This window comes from Lepidothrix coronata, unplaced genomic scaffold (genome assembly GCF_001604755.1).
Source record: "Lepidothrix coronata isolate B3197 unplaced genomic scaffold, Lepidothrix_coronata-1.0 Scaffold4, whole genome shotgun sequence".
In the NCBI taxonomy this organism is placed as follows: Eukaryota; Metazoa; Chordata; class Aves; order Passeriformes; family Pipridae; genus Lepidothrix; species Lepidothrix coronata.
This window is the reverse complement of record NW_016690184.1, coordinates 10127383-10143679: the sequence shown is the minus strand read 5'-3', so window position 1 is coordinate 10143679 and position 16297 is coordinate 10127383. Positions and strand designations below refer to the sequence as shown.

Genomic DNA, 16297 nt, shown 5'->3' with positions numbered 1-16297 from the left:
GTGTATGTGAAGATGAGCTTTGTACCATGTAACCTAATGCTAAGCACTGGGTTAGTTTTCCGAGAGAGGGTTGTTTCTCTCGTGTCCCAGTAGGCAGACAGAGAGCAGACCTACTCTGCACGTAAGAACTGTTTCCTCAGTAATTTTCATAGTTAGTGGTTTAAAAAAACATTTCAAACATGTCATCAGCTAATTATGCATCTCTTTTTTTATGTAAGGCATACATAGATCCTTCTAACTGGGCAGTCCTCTCCCCTTCATAAAAAGTAGATTATTTTTCTGAGAGGCAAATAATGACGTATGTTTGAGTGAAATTCCAAATAGTTTCTTATTATCTCTTCCAGAGATCTTGCGGCTGCTATAGACCGAATGAACAAGCACAGCTGTGATACTATGATTTATGTGGTAAGTAATTCTAGATTCAGCAAACACTTTTGAGCCTGACTCTTTCCAGTAATCCAGGGGGGCCTCTTGCTCACAATCTGACTTAGACACATGGTATTTTTGGCAGTAAAATAGATGCCCTTACTGCCCAGCAGCTGTGCCTCAGTATGGCAGTGTTTCTTGGTTCTGTTTCAGTTCATGACCCACAGAATGGTTGAAAAATAACTTTAAACTAAAAGAGAGTAGGTTTAGATTCGATATTAGTAATAAATTCTTTACTGTGACAGTGATGAAGCACTGGAACAGCTTGCCCAGAGACGCTGTGGATGCCCCATCCTTGGAAGTGTTCAAGACCAGGTTGGATGGGTCTCTGAGCAATGTGGTGTAGTGGAAAATGTCCCTGCCTATGGCAGGAGGGTTGGAATTAGGTGATCTTTGAGGTCCTTACCAACCCAAGCCTTTCTATGATCCTATGAAAATCAGCTCTGGAGTTATTCTCTATTATAAAAATTCATTGCAATTAGTTTCAAAGGAACTTTTATTTCGTTTGACATTGTATTTTCTCCTTAATCAATCTGAATGAAGCAGTTATAGTCAGGGAATGTTTTTATATTTCTTGGTTTGATTATTTTGATTTTTAATAGTTCCAGTAGTATCAATAATTGGATTACCTCCTCACTTTTGTGAAACTCTTTTTTGCTCTAGTATTACCAAGGAGATATCTCATGATGCTTTTAGATCTTCTTTTTCCCGGCTTTAGAAAAAAATAATTTTGTAAACTGTGTTCTTTTATATGAAGTCAATAACATGTGGAAAAAATCTGCACATTGCTGTGATGTGTTTAGTAATGCCCATATACTTTCTCTGGTACAACTTTTTCTGAAGTCAGTATAATGTGACAAGATTCAGGGAGACAGGGAGAGATCAGTAAGCACAACATTAAATACACAGGTAGTTAAAAGTGCAGTTTCTAGTTAAATGACATTCCTCCTTTTATTTCAGTCTTCAGGAAGTTTTTCATAGCCTGCCATTCCTACATTTTGTTATAGAACAGGGAAATTTTTTGGGGAAATTCTTTGGATTTGGTGGGAGTTTTTCTGCCTCTGCTGGCTGGAACATACTGGGTTCATTGACATCGAAGGACAGTGTGGCTGTGAAAATGCAATGCTTTAGGAGTTAGGGATGTTTCCTGTCTAGTTCATGGGGATAGGTAATTATTTGTATTTGTTATACTGTGAGGTGGTGGGGACCAAGGAAGAAGGTACAATTAGAAAGAAGGAATAGTTGGGTCTCTGCTTTGCACAGATTAGGATATTGCCTGAACGTTATGGTCATGGAGGGAGTGAGTGTGAAAGCAAGTCTTGAGCTGACTGGCTGCTCACAGCTGAACTATTTACTTCCCTGGCTGGCCCTTTTTGTCCTACTCTGAGTCCAAACAGATGTGCAGCAAAACCAGACTGTGATGTGATTGATGTGTCAATTGAATGTCCGACTTGAGGGTTTTTTTATCACTTCTGGCTTTCTGAGGACTGGGAAAGTGGGTTATAACATGAGAGGGTGATAACGTAGGCTGTTAGGAGATTTTATGGAACAGACAGACTAATGAGGGACCTGCCAGCCTCACTGAGCTTTGCTGCTGTTTTGTGCCAGTACTGGGTAATGAGTTAAGTCTTAACTCAGCGTGACCAGAGGCAAGAGGACTTCATGGGTTTAAATGAGAACACTGATGATTTTAGTCTTCAATTATTAAATACAAAGGTATAGCAGAATCCTAATCTTGTTACAAGAAAATTATTTAGAGACTCTTGAGTCTTATTTTAATAAGATCATCGTCTTCCTCAGATCAACTTGTTAAAGAAAACATTAAGTTGGTTTACTAGTTGTAATGCTGTAAATCAGTGCATTCACCAATTTAGATTTTTTTAAATACTACTTTTTTCATAAAAAGGCAGTGATATGAGAAAAATATTCAAAACATTTTAAAATGTGTGACATATTATTAAAGAGGTACTAAGATACCATTGAATGTTGCACTCAAAGCATGAGATGAAACTGCTTTTATTTATGAAGAATTGAATATAATCCATGCTGCCAGACTGCACACTTCTCCCTTAAAGCTAACCACTTAGTGAGAGAGATCTGGCTTTGTTACAGGTACAGAGAAAAACCTCAGATGTAAGATGAAGGGAAAAGACCTTGGAAGGCCTAGTTTGAAATGCTGGCCACTGCTATCCATTTATTAGCCTTGCTTGTGAGTCAACATGGAGAGGTGATAGGAGTGGAGCAGCTTATGAGGAACTCTGAAAGAGGAGGCAGGTGCTTGATACAGAGGTAGAATTGAGAAGGAACACAGATAAGCACTTCACTCACTGCTCACTCATTGTCTTGGAACGCAAAACAAGTGAGGAAGTAGTGATTATTTGGTTGTCTCTGCAGGGTTTTTTAAGGAGGGATAAAAGGGGGTCTGAGTGGTGTAGTCAAAACAACTAGGTAGGAAAGTGAACTTTGCAGCAACAGCTGTAGCTAGAAACACATATGAAGATCATTGTTAGGCATAAACCACCATCAGAAACTACTTCAGTTAATAGGAGAGAGTAACTGGAAGTAAGAGAGCACAAAATGCATAATTGTTATGAAATTGTGATAATTCATACTCCTTTTTTTAAAATTCTGTAGCTGCCTTATAATGTAAAACTACAAATCACACTAGAGACAATAGAAACTATTGGGTTCTGGAGACAGACAGCTTAAAGAGGTGTTCTGTTTCTAAGCCAAAGGAACCCTAGCATTTGGTGACGTAAAACATGGGTTTATAACGAGCAGCAAGGTTCTGAGGTGGAAATGGAGGGGGTTTTTTGTGGGCAGCTCACAAATTATGGGAAACTAAAGAACATCAAGGTTTCTTTTCCCTTCATGTGTTTTTGCTTCATGACTTGAATAATGTCTGAAAAGGTAGATTACTTTTTTCTAATATGATGCAAAATCCCATTGACATAGATTCCAGCTGCCACAATTTTCAAGTCTTGTTTGCCTTCATAGATTTTAATTCTGCTTGCAGTGACTTACTGGCACAGTATCTGTGGTGGTGTGTGTTTGTGTGTGAAAAGCTAATCCCTATCAGACTTGAAATGTGTTTTCTGATATGCATGAATTCTATTCCTTAGACAGATAAAAGTCAAAGTCATCATTTTCAACAGTTATTCCAAATACTGAAGCTCATGGGTTATGACTGGGCAGAAAGGTATGTATTTATGAATCTTAATGATATTATATATCTTATTGAGTTGATTTTTTTTTTAAATGAATAATTTGTACATTGGAATTTCAGTAGACTGTTGTTTTGAGGAGAATCTCCTGATTGTGTCCACCTACCACCATACTATAGCACACATCACGTAGGCATTTTGGTTGAAGCTAAGCTACAGGATGTGATGCTGGTGTGCAACTAATGAACTCCAGAGTGGAAGCAGACATTTGGTCTGTAGGACCCAACTAATACTAGTCCAATAAGGAGGAAAAAAATAACAAAACAAACCCTTAGAATAGTGTGCAGTGTGGGCCTCAGGTCCTCAGCACCAACCTTTTCATTCTATATGCCCACTCCTGCTGCCCTGATTATTTTGCGAATGGAGTCATTGCCGTGTGTCCAGGATGTGAAAAACAGCACTGTCTCTCATTTAACTTCATAACTGCTTGATGTGAAAAAGAGAAACAATCTTTAGGAGACTGTGGCATAGCTTCTGGGATATTGTGTGATGACATATTAAATTATTATTCTTGAAGTATTACATTTTAGCAGTGATCTGAATCTGAGTTTGAATCATGCTTCAGGCTTGAAGTATCTATTGCAAGGAAGTGTATCCCTGCTGTTATTCATTGTAGTTACCAATCCTGTTAGCAATCTGGGGAAAGGTCAGTAATGGATCTGCAAACTAAATCATATTCCCCTGCCAGACTGCATGTCTTTTGTGGTTAAATATAGCATTTTAGCCTTCTGGAAAACTAGACTGCCTCCTTTCACAGTGCTTAAAGTTGTCTTAGATTCTGGATCCAGAATAATGCTTGGGATTATTATAAGCAGAAGCAACGAATATTTTATTATTAGCAGTGATTAATTATACTTTTAGTTTAATGTGCCCACAATAGAATTATTATGACTCCCTTTCTAATTATATTAACAGATCTGTGTTGGCACAGTAATTTGATCTGTCTACATCCTGCCTCTTTTCAATTTATTGCAAATTATTGCACTGAGGCCTCTGTGCTAAAGGTAGTAGCAAGAGAGGTTCCTGAGAGCACGCAAATGACCAGGTTATCATAATTCTGATCATAATTTTCCCATTATATAATAAATATGGAGCTTTGGTTGCTGAAATGAGAGTTACTGATTATATCACAAAGCTTTCTGCGTTGGAGTGTTATTTATTCAGCTGTTATTGCTGTTTCCTGGTAGAGAATCCAGCTCTGAACAAACACTGCAAACATTTCTCTTGATTGAAATGTAATTTTAGGTCCTGCTGCTTTTCGACGCAGGTGCCAGCATGTGTCTTTTGGTCTAGTTCAAGGGATGAAGACTCGAAGAGGAGAAGTAATTTTCCTGGAAGATGTTTTAAATGAAGTTCGCTCAAGGATGTTACAAAACATGACTTCCGCAAAAAGTTAGCTATTTCAGGTCTTATTAGTTTCTTTTGATGTTCTATGTTGATCAAAAATGTGTCATCTTTTCCACCCTTCACTTTTCCCTGAATCAGACTAATCACCGTGATAGACCCTGATATGTGCATTTCTTACCTCTTATAATATAAACAGTGTTAAAATAATTCTTTGCAACTCTGTGAACTTCCCTAAATTACAGATTTGCAAATTCTAACATTCAGTGATATTATTTCATCATGCTTTACAGTGGGAAGAAAGTACCTGTCTTTGGAGACAATAGTTGCTTTTTTCTGGAGGGACAAACTAGTCCATAGAAGGGTTGGGGCTGGAGTTCAGGCAACAGTCAGATTTCATCCAAAGGATTTTTGACTCTGACAGTTTTCTCTGGCAAGAGTAACTGTAGCTTGCCTTCCACTACTGCCTCATCATCCTCCCAGCCTTGTGGCTGTTCACAGAGGGCTCAGGAGGTCACTGCTCTGCAGCAGAATGTGCTGAAGGGGATATTTGCCTTCACCTCACTCTTGCTGTGGCTCTGCGACCTTTTCCTCTTGATGCAGTAAAGATTTAAGCAGTTCTCAGTGAAATGCTGCCCCCTCTTGTGCTTTCTGGAGTTAGGTGCTGGATTGAATCAACCATCTAGTCAGGTTAAATAGTGTGCGTCTTCCTTGCTCTGCCTCCTCAGCTTTTTTAATCCAGGTAATTTTGCTTGTAGAGTGGACCAGGAGAAGGGGATCAGGCAAAATGATAGAAGGGTGCCCCTCGATTCAAACCGGTTTTACTGCAGAGAGGATTGGAGCTTAGACTTCACTTTAAATGTTGGTGTCATAGCTGAGTGCAAAGGAAGCATTTTAATGCTGGAGTGAATGGAGAGTGTGCAAGCCTGATCCCTTTATGTAGTCTGTTCCGCTTGTACTCCCTTATCCTCTAGGGATTGGTGGTGCCAGGGTACTATTAGTGGGGTATTGAGTTCCTCACAGTCCAGGGTTGGACTGGAATGATCTTTAAATGGCCCTTACAACCCAAACCATTCTGTAATTCACTCAGTTCAGATTCTCTGAGTATAGTCAATTTAGGTATCTTCTTTAGTGGATGGTGTGACAACTCCCTGAATGTATCCAAATGCTCCATTAACCATTGGAACAACTTTTTTTTGATTGTTTATGCACCTCTATCACTTGTAGTTTATCAGTTTTCCAACAAAATCTGAATTGCCCTCTCATTCTCTTCCTGAACTTAGAGACTGGCTGTCAGAACTGTGAAGAGGAATTCAGGGTATTCTCGCTATCCTGTTGTAATGAAACTTTCTGACCTAAATATCTGTGTTACACATATTAGGGGAAGTGGGAAAAAGCCCATCTGAAACAGCTGTATTTCAGCTTTTAAGAAAGGTTTATATTCTGGACTTGTTGCTGCATGCATCCTGACAATTTCATATTGCTAGTTTAGGGTTTTGGAAGATCTGCTATTTTATTGGCATCTCCAAGTCTGAGCAAGGGAGTCATTGTGGTACTGCAGACTTAACTATTGTTTCTTTCTCTGTTTCTCTTCAGCAACCAAAGAGATACAAGACCCTATGGAGACAGCAGAGAAGGTTGGTCTTGCAGCACTAATAATTCAGGTGAGTCTGAGCTGCCTCATGACCTGTTTGCATCTTCTGTGAAAAGTTAAAAACTGAGATGAAGAGCCTTATCTAGGTGACAATGATTTATTTCTCCAGGACTTCCGGGGCCTCCTCTCGTCTGATTATCAGTTTAGCTGGGATCGAGCTCTTCAAAGTCGTGGAGACACAGGTGTGTTCTTGCAGTATACCCATGCCAGACTCCATAGGTAAGTTAGTGTTTATGCACAAAAGTACAGTTTTACATGAATTTTAACCTTATTAACTTACTGCTTTGTTAAGTAGTAGTGTCAGCTCCTTCCTAAAATATGACACATATTCACTTTTTCAGCAGAGGTGTGAGTTTATGATGGGAATCATTGAAACTTCCCAGAAGAGCAAGCCAATTAAAATGAATTTTCTGCCTCATTTCCACAGAACTGAGAACTGCCTGTCCATGTACTTTGCCAGTTCTAGGAACAGCCTCTCTGTAGATGGTGTCAGTGATGAGGAATGGTAGCCCGAGGATTAGGGAAACTGACATAAAAACCAAAGCGCACATACTTGTAAAATATACCACATCACAGAACTTTGGGCTACTGCAGTAGCTAGTGGGGGTTTTTTGACATTCTGTTATTTCCCTCTGTTGGTAACCAAGGTTAAAAGCAGATCCCTTCCTGTTGACTCAGGTCAAACACCTAACACATTTAATCACTTCTTTAAAAGAGATTCAGAAGAGGCAAGTTTGAGCGCTTTTATTAATTATAATGAACTGTCAGAGCATTCTTAATGCAGAAATCAGTATGTATTTTCGTGTAAGACCCCTTCCTGGATCAGGCCAAAGGTCTGTACCACCCTGGTGTTCTGTCTGAGGCAATGCTAGCAGGAGGTGGTGCTCAGGGAGAATGTGCAAGCCTGATCCCTTTCTGTATTCTGTTCCCCTTGTCTTCCCTCATCATCTAGGTATTGGTGGTGCCAAGGTATCATTAGTGGGGTATTGAGTACTTCTCCAGTCCTTTTAGCATCAGCTTCTGGACCTGTTGTCCATGGATATGTCTAATCCTGTTGATATCGAATGGCTAGCACAATTTTTATATTTCTTTGTCTTGAGTTGAAGTCAGCTAGTCTGTCTCAGTGTTCCATTCATCTTGAGCAGAAGGAGCCTACCCTTTTTGTTAAAAACACAAATTACTGTTTTTCTTGTTCAGCTTTGCTAACAGGAGGTTTTCATCCTAACATTTGTTTTCCATTCTTACACCGTAGTTTAGAACGGATGCATGGGAACGCACAGCTAACTGATGTTAACGTGGCATGCTTGCAAGAGCCAGACGCCATCTCTGTTCTTCAGCATCTTCTCAGGTTTGTCTAGTTTTCTTTCCAAATAGCAATTCTCTTAAAATAAACTTCTGGATATGCTGCCAACATTTGGGAAGGCACATACTGCGTGATCATGAGAAAAAATGGCTATTTCAGGCAATGACTTGTCTTTTGTGCCCCACTGACTGCAACAGTAGCCCTCACTTGGAAATTTTTGTGGCTTTAAGAAGCCATATGACAGAAAAAGCTGTATTTGGAACATACTCTGTGTACATGATCCTCTTAATTCTTTCTTGTCTTCACAAAAGTATGCTAGGCTCTATATAAATATTAACTGCAGATTTAGTTGGTCCCTTGTATTCTGTTTTTGTCATATGGGAAAAGAGAGAGGAAGTGCTCCTGGGTGAGGTGAAACAGAGTGTGTGCATGCACATCCAGTAGCTCAGCATCCTTCAGAGCTACTGAATGTGCACAACTAATACCTGTTAATAGCAGTAATGTTCTTCATTAATTCAGTCTTAAAGTTGAGCTGTTTCTGTTTTCATTATTTCATAGATGTGCAGTTAAAATACAGAAACAAGGGAGTTGTCCGTGTTGCACAGTGTGTGATGGAGTCAGAAGTATCTGAAGCTTTCAGAATTCCTAGTGAGAGGTCCTATATACTGCACTACACACTGTGCAGTGCTAGAGGGTTAACTCTTGACCATACTAAGACCTTCTTGAGGGCATCTGTTTAAAATCTGGACTTTCAAAAGTCATGCCAGTGTCCCAGGTGGTTCCTTTCAGCCTGTAGCCTGTAGAGTCCTATCATTAACTGTAATTGCCTCAAGAGGTCTGCCTGAAATTCATCATACGCTGCATGTTCTCTTGAGCAACAGGACCAGCCAGCACTCTACATAAGACCAGTAGTGTGTTATTTTTCCAGTGCCATTGTATTTCACGGAAAACATGAGGGTCGTTTCTTGGGGTGTATCAGATTAGTGTATAGCTGCCTGTCTTATGTGTGAAAACGGACAGGGTTATGTGCAGGGATCACTGCATTGCAGACTTGTGTCAATTTTCATACAGAAGTTGTTGATCCACTGCAGGGCTCTTGATTTTATTGAACATCAGGTCTGCTTATTGTGAAAGGTCTTTGAGCCTGGCCCAGTACCATATGGAATCTCTGTGAAGCATCTCCAGGGGCCTTTACTTCCAGCAGAAAGCAGTATTTAGGTTATCTATGAGACCAGGCACTCAAGGGCTAACAAACTCATCTTAAAATATTCCACAGTTTCAGGAGTAACAATTACTGTTCAGTCCTCCTTCTGAGTTGCCATGACTCAATGCTGCTTGAAAAGTTTCCATAATAAACCCTTCTAAGTTGTCAAAAGCCTGTCAGAAGGCTCTGCTTCTGCTGTTTGAAAATATACCAAACATTTGCCTGAATATAGCTGCCCAATTCTGAATACCATTAACTTTGCAGTCTAATGAATAGTAGACCGGAGGTAGCAGATAGAAGATGGAACCTTCCACTAGTCCAGGCTCTGAGTAACCTGCCAAACCAAACCTGGCAGGGGGATTGGAACTAGAGGATCTTTAAGATCTCCACCAAGCCATTCTATGATTCTTTGTATAACCCTGCAAAAGCAGACTTACTTGACTGATAAAATAATCTTATCAAGTTGTTGTAGGCCAACACTGAAATGGCAGCTTCCCGAAGCAAAAAAGCTGGTATCAAATCAGGGTCCTTTATTTGGTACCAACTTTGTTTGAAGCTTTTATCAATGGCTGTTTGATGGTGCTTGTTAGCAGTAATTTCTTTGTACCCATGTTGCTGCCTCTGAGGGACCAACAACTGCTGGTGTCTGTGCTGGCCCTGAGACCGTGTGGAGGTTCCCCTGGTTCTGTCTCGCTCACATCAGTGGCACAGTGTGTGAGGGCAGTGACCTTCCCCAGCAGTGACCACCTCGGGCATGCTGGCTAAGATCAGCTGCTGAGTGCACGTGTAAGAGGTGTTTTTGTGGCTTACCCACCCATGGGATGAGGAGCGCTCCCTCCTTGGTGCTACAGCTCTTACGTGACTGCTGAGCCCTTGTTACTGGAGCGCACTTCCCAGTTCTGCAGCTTGTCTTTAAAGGAGGAAGATCCCAGGGCAGTTCAGCTTGGACATGCTGGCAGGGGTGGGCCTGGGAGCTGAGTAAAGATTAGGAAGTCCACTGCCCACTTTGAAATCTCTTCAGCCCCAGAGGTGTTGGTACCTTCTGTGAAAAAGGAAAGCAGAACACATGAAATAAAAACATAGATTTCATGACTTTGCCTGTACTGCCCAGTTTAATACTGTCTTACAAAGTCAACTATGTGTAGGTTATGTAGGATGATGGTGCTTGAGCAGGGATGTTGGACCAGATGACCCACTGTGGTCCCTTCCAACCTGACCCGTTCTGTGATTCTGTGGGAATCTGTATTCCAGAATTATGTAAAATCACATTGTTTTTGTCTTCTTTTAATGTTACAAGATTCCCTTTAGCTACTTAAAAGTCTAAGCTGCATTTACTAAAGGCAAGGCCCTCTAAGAGACTATTTTGACTCTTTTGGTTATTTAACACATTTTTTGCTCCTAGGAACTTACAATTAGTGTTAAGATGTAAAAACAGATGTAATGTTCCAGGAGCAAATATAGCTCTTGTGTTCTCTTGGGTAGCCTGCCTCTCTGAGCTCTGCCATCTATGGTGTTTGCAAAATGAGGAGCAGAAGCAATCTCCTTCAATAATAAGTGAACAAGGAAGGAATAATGAGCTGTGTGCTAAAGACATGGCTTAGGTCTGGCTCAGAAGATCAGTTTTGCTAATTCTACAGCTGTAGTTGTGTGCTTGCTCTGACTTAAGCAAGTCTGATGAGCCTTATATCTGAGCACACCCTCTACTACTGCAGCACCAAACAATTCTTTTCTTCCTTCACAGGTACGATGAGGTCCTGTATAGATCTTCTCAGGATCTGCAACCCAAGCACATTGTCAGCTACCTCCTCACACTTAGGTAAGGTGATGGCTGATACTGGTGGCGTCTCCAGTAAGGACAGGTCTTCCTGAGCTGGATCTGCAGCCCTCACATCTGCACTGCTTTGAAGAGTAAAAATAGTGGGAAGATGCAAATTTGTGGGACAGTCTCCCTGAAGCAGGAAATGTATAAAGTAAAGTAGGATAGCAAATAATATAATAAATAGTAGAGATCAAGGCTGGAGTCAGAAGCCTTCTCAGAAACTAACTGCTTTTAGGAAAAAAAAGTCACTTGGCTGTAACCCAGTGTCAGAACCAAAAATTATGCTGAACTAATGAAATCTTAAGGAGATTTAAACTGATAACATCCTCTCAAATATCAAAATTTCAGCTAGGAAACTTTGTCCAAACCATTTTTAACCACTATCTCAGCCAATGAACAAAGCTTATTTCTGTAAGTCATACTGTGTATGTGACTCCCATAGGGACCTGTCTGATTTGACAGCACTGTGAAATGCAAGAATAGGCTTGGTGGAAGAAGATGTAGAGCCTGTGTATGGGGAAGGCTTTAACAAATTAAGAAAAATTGTATAAGGAATCACACACCTTGGGAATGCCTGGGTAGAATCTCAGGGATTTCCCAGACCAGTTTTGAGGATGGTTTTGGTTTTGGTTTTTTAATGGGCAGGTAGCAGAGAGATTGTTTTGGGGTTATTTCAGGAGCAATAAGTTGTTAATGGCATGCCCTGACACCATGCAGGCTATAGAAAATCATGCCTTCCTTGAGCCAGGTGAGAGGCTGTTGTAAATCAGCCTCTGGCATGCTGCAGTTGTGGGTGGCCCTTCCAGTTCTGCTGCTTTCTGTAGCCCAGAGCGACCTGCTGGTTCTCGCCATTGTCTCTGTGTTTTCCATTCCAGCCATCTTGCAGCCGTGGCACACAAAACCCTTCCTGTGAGAGGCAGCGCCCCTGAAGTAGCACAGGTATGGTACAGCATCTTAGGTGGCTAGAGTCTGTGTAGGGTGTCCCAGAGGAAGGATTCTGGCTTTGCCAATCCAGCTGTGTAACCACTTGTGTGAATACACACCCGCAGGCGGAGGAGCGACAGGGAGGCTCTCCCGTGGGTGGCACTGCTTTGGGAAGGCAGGGATTGCTCTTCACAGCTGGAAAGGGCTTCTGGAAAGGGCTGCTCTGCTTAATCCTCCTAAAACACAATGCTCCCTAACGACAACTGCTCCAAATCCAGTCAAACCCCTTCTCGTCACCTTTCCTTTTGAATGTTTTAAGAGTAAACATTTGAGCATTAAACTTGCTGGTTAATTTTTGATGGTTTCCTTTAGTGGTTACGTGGGAAGACAGAGAATTAGGAGAGAACTAAATCCGTCTCCTCCCTCTTGCCACCTCCTTATCCCAAGTTGTCCGTATTGCCTTTCTAGCTAAAGCCAGGGGCTGACAACTTTTAATCTGCAGTCCCAAATAAATGCAAATTATTTTTTACTGATCTCCCAATGTTTGACCCCCTAAATGCTCAATAAGTGATACACTAATTACACTGCCTTTCTTACTTTCTTTCATCTATTTCAAAAGCAACTACTTATTTGATTTTGGTAGTAAATCACACTTAAGTGTTGAGCTATGCTGTGGGGGAAAAACATTCAGTGGAATTGATGGAGCTGCAGTCTGTATTTGAGCTTAGATGCTGTAGGTATTCCTGCTTTGGAGATGGACTAAGACAGTCCAAGTTACAAGGAAAACTTAAGTTCCTTATCTTGTAAAAAAAATATTTTCTAAATATCTTACAATGTGACAGCTTTCAAGAACTATGGTTTTTGGAGCAAACAGCCAGCTGTGTAGCAGCCAAGACATTGACAAAGAAGAAATTTTCAAAGCAGCCCACAGTTGCTTGACAACCTCTAACACAGGCAGGGCAAGAGGAGGGAATTCCAACAGTACCCTCAGGGCTGTACCAGCCCCTGGTGCATGAAAGATTTTCATTTTTTAGTCATTGCTAGCTCTTCCACAGGCATCTCTGCTTGTTCTGCCCAGAGGGCTTGGCTAAACATGCCTTTCCAGGTTCCTTTGTTTGACCAACTGTCCCTCTTGTTGACACTGCAATGGGCTAACAACAGCTGGTGTAAATGCTGCCAGCATTGGTGTGTTTCTCAGTACTGGTGTTATATGTAGGTCTGAATCCCGGTGTGGGGACAGAGGATGCACGCTGTTCTGAGAACCACACCCTATTCTGTAGCACTAACCTAAGGTGACTCTTCTTTTGTTTTCCAGGCAAGGCTCTGTCTCTTTCAAGCTGCACGCTCGGTTCTAGCCAACGGAATGAAACTTCTTGGCATTACACCTGTGACTCAAATGTAATGAGGCTGTATGCAATGTAAAGTCACATCTCGTAGTAAAATTTTTTTTCCCCAGATAATATGAATACTGCGTGTCACTGCTAATGCAGGCTGGAAGCACCATCTGTGCTTAGAGGTTTGTGCTCCTTCATACCAACTGCAGAAGAGCAGGCATGGCACAGCCATCTGGGAGGGGTAAGGCTGCCACATCACTTTCTCCCAGGCACTTGGTGGAGCAGTGTACTTAAGACTCAGGTCTACCTGGTATTTCCCATAAAAGAGAACTGCTCTGTATTTGCCATGTAAATATAACATCCTTTTGGTAGAGGAAGTGGAATTAACTGTGCTGCCCTAAGCAAAGTTCTCCCCTCCTGCGGTTGCCATTGTGTACTAAGGCCTGATGGCACAAAGGCTCCAGATGCTCTATATATTGTAACAAACTGAGCTAGTCAGGTCATGCAGAGCTCTTTTCCTGTGTGAAGTACTGCATTCTCCCTTTAGCCAAGCCCAACTGCCAGCTGTCACACCCTGTTCCTCACCCCTTCCTCTGTCACACTGACGTGATGGCCGGGGAGCAGAGATGGCTGCACAGCTGGTGGAGCAGGAAGTACAGTGTTCCCTCTGCACCCTACCCACAGTCAGGTGTGGCAGGTGCTGCTTGGCACCCCTGAGCCATCACACTGCTGGAGAGAGGGGGAGCAGCACCTGTGAAGCACTGCAGCTGGCTGGCAATACCCTCCACCAGGGAAGCCTCGACTTCCCAGGAGTGGCACTGTGGTGGCTGCTCTAACACATGGACCAGCTGGCGAAAGGCAGAGGGGAGCACCCTCTCCCACTGGAACAGAATTTAAGCATGTTTGTTACTGCTGTGTGTAACATGCCCCACTTTCAAGTAAAACCCAGCTGGTTAACTCATGTCTGAAGGAATCTAGCCAAGAGTATAAACTTGGTCACATTTTGACTCCACTATGAATGACAACAAGCTGCCCAAATGCACCAAAGTCACTTTTCCCTCACTGTAGAGTTGCAGTTTCTGGACGGCTGTAGAAGATGAGGGAGGAGTTGAAATTATATGGTTGGCAATAATAAATTAACTCAAAGCCTAACATGCATTACAGGAACTCTTTTCAAGCATCACTGTGTGCACAGAAATGTTTAGAGAGAAAATGTACTGACAAAAATCTTTTGACTCATTCATACTTAAGCCAAAAATACAGGAATACGTGCAAACTTTCCCCTGTACAACACATAGAAGATCCCTCTACCAGCTACAGCAGGTATAAAAAACATTTGAAAAGTGAAAGGAAATCCACAACTTCAGAGAAACACTTGTCTTTCACTCTGACTTTATAAACTATACAGCACGTGCTACCTCTAATCACTCCTAGGTAAGTGATGCTCAGAGCATGGTTATTCCCAGTAGAGTTGTGTTGTCTCGTACCTATCACCTAGAAGAAAAACTTTTCCTGTCATTAATCAAACTACAGTTGCCAAGTATTTTAAGAGAAAATGCTGGCAGTAATTGCTCTTTTTAATAGTTTTTTTTATGAAGCTTTCAGGCATTTCTGCCCTCGAAGGGCAAGACAGTTTATCAAATGCACAAAGAACCAATTTGCCTCCATTATAAACATTATATACAATTGAGTGATCAGCTCCTTCATTGAGTTTTCCTTGTAAATGAGACTCTTCATTGTCGATGTGAATGAAGAATACCTTCCATAAAAAACCCAGGCAGCTCCTCAGATGCAGCGTAGCCTCAGTATCAACCACTGGAAACTCCACATATAACTTCTGCTTTTAGTCTGTCCCACTTAAACCATTTCATGACTAGCTTAAGGCTAATTTTTAAAAAAAAGTCAAGTTTTTTTTAAAGTCTGTTTTTTCTTTTGTCCATTTTTATGGACAATGTCACACAGTAGCAAGTCTCTCTTTTGAGCTCTTAATCTCTGAGGTCTGGATTTTTGTGGTGTCTTGTCGAGGTAATCCATGGAGGTAAATAGAAATACACACCAGGAGAGCACCCAGGGAGAAGGTAACAGCTGAAAGGAGACAAAATAGTTTAAATAAACACATTCATATAAGCAGAAACCTTCAGTAAGCTATGTAAGTTGTGACAATATCTGAATGACAGTATTGAAGTTATTCTAAACAGAACAACAGGCTATTAATACACAGCATCTAGCTTTATCCTCTGTCACTGGGAACTCTTGAGTTTACAATCCCCACACCATTCCAATTAGTCTCATATCAGCAAGAACATAGTGATGGTCATAAAAGCAAGAGTGAAGCATCTCCTGCAGTTCCAGGTGCCACGTGGACAGGCTTATGTTACAATAAACTTAGTGATAAAAAACCAGTGAATGTAATAAAGTAGCCCGTGATAACATATCTTATTTGCCTTTCCACATCACGCAAAGCATCACCAGCTGGTGAAGGAAGGTGACTGTCCCGCTCTGCTCTGCACTAGTGAGGCCTCACCTTGAATATTGTGTGCAGTTTTGGGCACCACAATATAAGAAAAGATATTAAGCTATTGGGGAGTGTCCAAAGGAGGGTAACAAAGATGGTGAAGGGCCTTGAGGGGAAGCTGTATGAGAAGTGGCTGAGGTCACTCGGTCTGTTCAGCCTGGAGAAGAGGAGATTGAGGGGAGACCTCATTGCAGTCTACAACTTCTTCATGAGGGGAAGAAGAGGGGTAGACACTGATCTCTTCTCTGTGGTGACCACTGACAGGACCCAAGGGAATAGCCTGAAGTTGTGTCAGAGGAGGTTTAAGCTGGATACTAGAAAGAGGTTCTTCACCCAGAGGGTGGTTGGGTTCTGGAACAGGCTCCCCAGGGAAGTGGTCACAGCGGTCACCAAGCCTGACAGAGTTCAAGAGGCGTTTGGACAATGCTCTCAGGCACATGGTGTGACACTTGGGGATGGTCCTGTGCAGGGCTAGGAATTGGACTTGATGATCCTTGTGGGTCCCTTCCAACTCAGCATATTCTGTAATTCTGTGATTTAGATGGGGTTA

General features: G+C 41.7%; 2 protein-coding genes across 4 annotated transcripts in view; one reads left to right on the top strand and one right to left on the bottom strand.

Moving 5' to 3' along the window:
- RARS2 (arginyl-tRNA synthetase 2, mitochondrial) overlaps positions 1-14384 on the top strand; it is a 36439-nt gene extending 22055 nt beyond the window's left edge. Inside the window, exons 12-20 of the mRNA XM_017825882.1 lie at positions 345-405; positions 3549-3625; positions 4918-5042; positions 6591-6658; positions 6758-6867; positions 7901-7996; positions 10897-10971; positions 11850-11913; positions 13214-14384. Coding sequence (XP_017681371.1) covers positions 345-405; positions 3549-3625; positions 4918-5042; positions 6591-6658; positions 6758-6867; positions 7901-7996; positions 10897-10971; positions 11850-11913; positions 13214-13300 — 763 coding nt within the window. The 3' untranslated portion in view covers positions 13301-14384. The remainder of the gene's footprint in view (positions 1-344; positions 406-3548; positions 3626-4917; positions 5043-6590; positions 6659-6757; positions 6868-7900; positions 7997-10896; positions 10972-11849; positions 11914-13213) is intronic.
- Positions 14385-14607: 223 nt separating this feature from the next.
- The window catches only part of SLC35A1 (solute carrier family 35 member A1), a 19170-nt gene continuing 17480 nt past the window's right edge, over positions 14608-16297 (bottom strand). For all 3 annotated transcript variants that reach the window (XM_017825895.1, XM_017825904.1, XM_017825914.1), the window contains exon 8: positions 14608-15317. In XM_017825895.1, coding sequence (XP_017681384.1) covers positions 15187-15317 — 131 coding nt within the window. In that variant the 3' untranslated portion in view covers positions 14608-15186. The remainder of the gene's footprint in view (positions 15318-16297) is intronic.